Raw genomic sequence first — 5,859 nt, 5'->3', positions numbered from 1 at the left:
GAAGAGAGACTGCTAGGGTAGATTATTAGTACCCTATAGACCTGTAAGAAGAGAGACTGCTAGGTAGACTATTAGTACCCTATAGACCTGTAGGAAGAGAGACTGCTACCTATAGTACCCTATAGACATGTAAGAAGAGACTGAGACTGCCCTATAGACATGTAGGGATGCTACTGTAGACTACCCTATAGACCTGTAAGAAGAGAGACTGCTATAGACATGTAGATGCTACTGTAGACTATTAGTACCCTATAGACCTGTAAGAAGAGAGACTGCTAGGGTAGATTACTAGTACCCTATAGACCTGTAAGAAGAGAGACTGCTAGGGTAGATTACTAGTACCCTATAGACCTGTAAGAAGAGAGACTGCTAGGGTAGATTACTAGTACCCTATAGACCTGTAAGAATAGAGACTGCTAGGGTAGATTATTAGTACCCTATAGACCTGTAAGAAGAGAGACTGCTAGGGTAGATTATTAGTACCTATAGACTGCTGTAATAGACCTGTAAGAGAGAGAAATGCTAGGGTAGATTACTAGTACCCTATAGACCTGTAAGAAGAGAAATGCTAGGGTAGATTATTAGTACCCTATAGACCTGTAAGAAGAGAGATTATGCTAGGAGAGACTGCTAGATTATTAGTACCCTATAGACCTGTAAGAAGAGAGACTAGGGTGCTAGGACCTGTAGATTATTAGTACCCTATAGACCTGTAAGAAGAGAGACTGCTAGGGTAGATTATTAGTACCCTATAGACCTGTAAGAAGAGAGACTGCTAGGGTAGATTATTAGTACCCTATAGACCTGTAAGAAGAGACATGCTAGGGTAGATTATTAGTACCCTATAGACCTGTAAGAAGAGAGACTGCTAGGGTAGATTATTAGTACCCTATAGACCTGTAAAAAGAGAGACTGCTAGGGTAGATTATTAGTACCCTATAGACCTGTAAGAAGAGAGACTGCTAGGGTAGATTATTAGTACCCTATAGACCTGTAAGAATAGAGACTGCTAGGGTAGATTATTAGTACCCTATAGACCTGTAAGAAGAGAGACTGCTAGGGTAGATTATTAGTACCCTATAGACCTGTAAGAAGAGAAATGCTAGGGTAGATTACTAGTACCCTATAGACCTGTAAGAAGATAAATGCTAGGGTAGATTATTAGTACCCTATAGACCTGTAAGAAGAGACATGCTAGGGTAGATTATTAGTACCCTATAGACCTGTAAGAAGAGAGACTGCTAGGGTAGATTACTAGTACCCTATAGACCTGTAAGAAGAGAAATGCTAGGGTAGATTATTAGTACCCTATAGACCTGTAAGAAGAGAAATGCTAGGGTAGATTATTAGTACCCTATAGACCTGTAAGAAGAGAGACTGCTAGGGTAGATTACTAGTACCCTATAGACCTGTAAGGAGAGAAATGCTAGGGTAGATTACTAGTACCCTATAGACCTGTAAGAAGAGAGACTGCTAGGGTAGATTACTAGTACCCTATAGACCTGTAAGAAGAGAGACTGCTAGGGTAGATTATTAGTACCCTATAGACCTGTAAGAAGAGAAATGCTAGGGTAGATTATTAGTACCCTATAGACCTGTAAGAAGAGAGACTGCTAGGGTAGATTATTAGTACCCTATAGACCTGTAAGAAGAGAGACTGCTAGGGTAGATTATTAGTACCCTATAGACCTGTAAGGAGAGAAATACAAGGGTAAAGTACGAGCAGAGCCAGTAGGGACACTTTCTAAAAGCACTAAGCTCATGTCCCCTAAACTTCTTACCAAGGGTTCACTGTACCGTAACTCGAAACTCCCATCCTATGTTCCAATGATTCTTATGCCGGGATAAACTGCTCTTTAGGCTATCCAATACTTCATGCCAGAGAGGACAACTCGTTATTCAAGATGCCATTTTTGACAAATGGCATCTGCCTACATAAACTGGGGGTGATTGCCCTAAAAAACTAATAACTTTGTAAATATCCTTAGCTTGCAGTTTTAGATAATATGTATGTATATGTCCCATCTGGAGACTGATGCTTAGTTACTATGGTGACAAAAGATGATGACACATGAGAATGGCTCTCATAGTGACACAACCAAGGAATTATAGCAAGGACTGCAGAGTTTAATTGCTGCAATTATACATACCTCTCTGTGTGTGTGTGTGTGTGTGTGTGTAACAATCCTTTATAGACCCTTGTCTATTTCTGAATGCATAGGGTGTTCTTTTTGAATGGCAAGAATGCCTACTTAGAAACCGGTATTGATTGAATAGTTTGAACATAAGCATAAATAACATAAATAAATACTGGGAACGTGTTGTCTCGTCAGGCCTGGGTCTGGGACTGTACAAACACATAGGCGTGCACACACACACACACACACACACACACACACACACACACACACACACACACACACACACACACACGCACGCACACACACACACACACACACACGCACACACCCACACACACACACAGACACCTGCAAACCTCCTTCCTGTAAATATCCATATAATTTTAGCCTTTACACTCCAGAGACCTCACTATAATTAATTGACAACAAGACGGGACAACGTCATTAACAACAAAACCTCATCACCTCACCTTCATCATGGATATTCTCCGCACAGGAGAACCAGATCCCGGTGTGGAACTGTCTAAATAGGAACCGGTCGTCCCCCGTTTCCCAACTGTACACCACTACTTTGGGGTCCGTCTCGTTCACTCCGTAATCGATGCAGTTGTGCGTGCGAAGTTTAGTGCACTTCGGCTTGGGGACGCGCTGCGTGCCGACGCACCAGTATGTTGTGATGAAAGCAGTTATTGAGAAAAATAATGCTAAAAGATTCATACTAACGGACAGCAGTGCCCTGCACTTGCGAGTGGTCTTCATTGTCCATAGATATCTGCACTTATTAGATAACTCACCCACTCGCCATCCATCCAATATGAATCAAAACAGGTCATGAAAAACTGGTCAAACTCCACCGAAAATAAGTTTCAACTGATGTGCAACATGTCGGCAATAAAATACATCATTTGGCAATTTGAAATGACTCTCCCTACCCGATTTGAGGGACAGCAAAATTCAGCTTCAATCCACCATTATCATCTGTTCGAGTCGTTAGCCATTAGATCATTTTCACACGAAGTGCCCTGAAATGAGACTCATCCGTTCGCTGAAGGATTGTCACATCCAAAGATTTGAAGAGCTTGTTCACACAAAACTGTGGGATTTGTATCGGTGATGCTCGCCTTCAATCTGTGATGAGCTGCTCTCTCTCTCTCTCTCTCTATTTTTTCCCTCTCTCAGAGATGAGATTACAGTTCATTGATATTTAATTTTGTGTGAACAATAATCAAACCATAGTATCAGACTGGGAATAGGATCAATAGTATTTCTTATATTTCAGAACAGTACTTGGACTGTTTGACTGAGCCTGTCTGGGGTGGAGTGCCAGATGGGTAGGATTAGCACTTTTGGGACTATTCCATTGGCAATGACAAAATGATCAAGTCTAAACAACAAGACAAGCCTATCATAAAGACTATCTAGATAGCCATTGTTCAGTGTTACCATTAAGATGTCAACGAGTTAAGTGTTGCCATAAAGTCCATCTATAATGTTCTGCAAGGAGGGCTCTGTTCTAATTGAAGGGCCACGTCGACAGCAATTGGGTAATCACTCAAACGTCTCACTCGATCTCCCTCTCCCCTCTGACAGTGTAAAAGCCAACTATCACAGCTTATTGTGAAATAGACACAAATGACTTATTGGACACGAAAAAGTCCACTGTGTGTATTACATGATTTTCTTTTGTCATAATGCATCCTCCTTCCTTTTTTCGTGTGCCTGTCACAAATGTCCAATAAGCAATTTGTTTTCCCAATAATCTGGGATACTGGGTTTGGTAGAGGCAGTGGCACAGCGGCTCTTCTCATTACTACACTTGAGAGACAGCACGCTCACATGAGACTCTGATTGGATAAGCTACAACAGAAAGCCAGGATACTTCACCCAAAATGTGTGTGTGTGTGTGTGTATAACGTTGGTGGGACACAACAGTGTCCTGATACATGTGTGATCATGAAGCATCACCACTGACGACAGAGGGAGATATCTAGATTGCAGTACTCATGGGGTCTTATTTCAACATTTCAAAGGGCTTAGCTTGGTATTATAGACTCTTCACAGTAGTTGTAACAGACAGACAAATAGAAGGAAACGTGGGGTTAGGGTGGAGTACACAGGAGGCTGCTGAGGGGAGGACAGCTCATAATGGCTGAAAGAGCAAATGGAATGGCATCAAACACCTGGAAACCATGGAAACCACGTGTTTAATATATTTGATACTATTCCACCTATTCCACTCCAGCCATTACCATAAGCCCGTCCTCCCCAATTAAGGTGCCACCAACCTCCTGTGGTGGAGTAAATGTTTAGACAGTCAGTGACAGGTTTGTACATAGCCTATATTTAGTAGGCACTGTAGGTCCTAGCCATGTCCACTGGTTCAAAGAACTCGTCATTCTTTCCAGTATTCCATCCCATCAGTGACCCTACTCCCCTTGTATAGGAGGCAGCTGGACTCAACTGGGCCATTGTTGTATAACCCATATTCCATACATTCTGCTTACTTAACATGTCTAGGGCATATGTTGAAATGGAACATGTATTGGCCAATTGTATGTGTCAGATAGGACAGATTCATATTTCGATTGCGCTCACATGTACTGCACATAAAACAAGACAAAAATGCTTTCTTACAGGTTTGGCTCTAAGCTTTGATACACATTTTCAAGAAAGATAGAAATGGTCCACGCACACACACACACACACACACACACACACACACACACACACACACACACACACACACACACACACACACACACACACACACACACACACACACACACACACACACACACACACACACACACTTGACCGATAAAACAGGAAATCAAAATGTCCTAGACACGCAAATATCAATCATCAACACATGCAAAGCTTAAATATACTGCAAAATGGATACATTGATGCAGGGGAGATCAGGCAATGAAATATGATGATTCGGTTGAATAATGCTCAATCCATGTCAACAGCTGTCAACCCTGAGACCTCACGTTAAATACCCATGCAATTTATATCCCAACAAATGGACACACACACACACACATACAAAAGAGCTTAAGCGGTGGCCGTTATGTTACGCAGGAGTGTCTATGACAAGCGGATTACTGCATAGAAATCATGACATCTTTTTGATCCACCAGCCCTGCCTTTATTTTTAAAGCACATGTGTTTCCAAAGAGGTAAGAACAGCAACATCGTAAGCACGGATATGAGATGTATCCCAAATGGCACCCTACTCCCTACATAGCCCTATGGGCCCTGGTCAAAAGCAGTGCACGATATGGGGAATAGATTGCCCTTTGGTTCACAGCCATAAACATGGGGCTTCACTTGTGTTTGGAGGCTGGTGACTTCCGTTTGAAGCTGATAGACGGAGGGGAATTAGTCTCTCACCAGATAGAGACTAAGGATTAGTATAATCTGCACTTTACAGACCCTCGAAATCAAACTGTCTGACTGGGTGTGCAGGGCGCTTTAGAATCAGATTCTAGAACAGTGTTTGTTTGTTACAGGCTGATTGTTGAGTTAAAATCAAATTGTATTTGTCACATGGGCCAAATACAAACAGGTGTAGACCTTACAGTGAAATGCTTAGTTACAAGCCCCTAACCAACAATGCTTTAAGATGTTAAGAATTTAAAAAAAAATAAAAGTAACAAATTAACCAGCAGCAGTAAAATAACAAGCAAGGCTATATACAGAGGGTACCGGTACA

The 5,859-nt window shown here is 41.8% G+C and overlaps 1 protein-coding gene across 1 annotated transcript in view; it reads right to left on the bottom strand.

The window, feature by feature from the left end:
• The window catches only part of LOC112235236 (germ cell-specific gene 1-like protein), an 11,756-nt gene extending 8,698 nt beyond the window's left edge, over positions 1–3,058 (bottom strand). Inside the window, exon 1 of the mRNA XM_042317638.1 lies at positions 2,612–3,058. Within this exon, the coding sequence (XP_042173572.1) occupies positions 2,612–2,900 (289 nt within the window). The 5' untranslated portion in view covers positions 2,901–3,058. The remainder of the gene's footprint in view (positions 1–2,611) is intronic.
• Between the last annotated feature and the right edge of the window lie 2,801 nt (positions 3,059–5,859).

This window comes from Oncorhynchus tshawytscha, unplaced genomic scaffold, assembly GCF_018296145.1.
Source record: "Oncorhynchus tshawytscha isolate Ot180627B unplaced genomic scaffold, Otsh_v2.0 Un_contig_2357_pilon_pilon, whole genome shotgun sequence".
NCBI lineage: Eukaryota > Metazoa > Chordata > Actinopteri > Salmoniformes > Salmonidae > Oncorhynchus > Oncorhynchus tshawytscha.
This window is presented reverse-complemented; position numbering and strand designations above follow the sequence as displayed.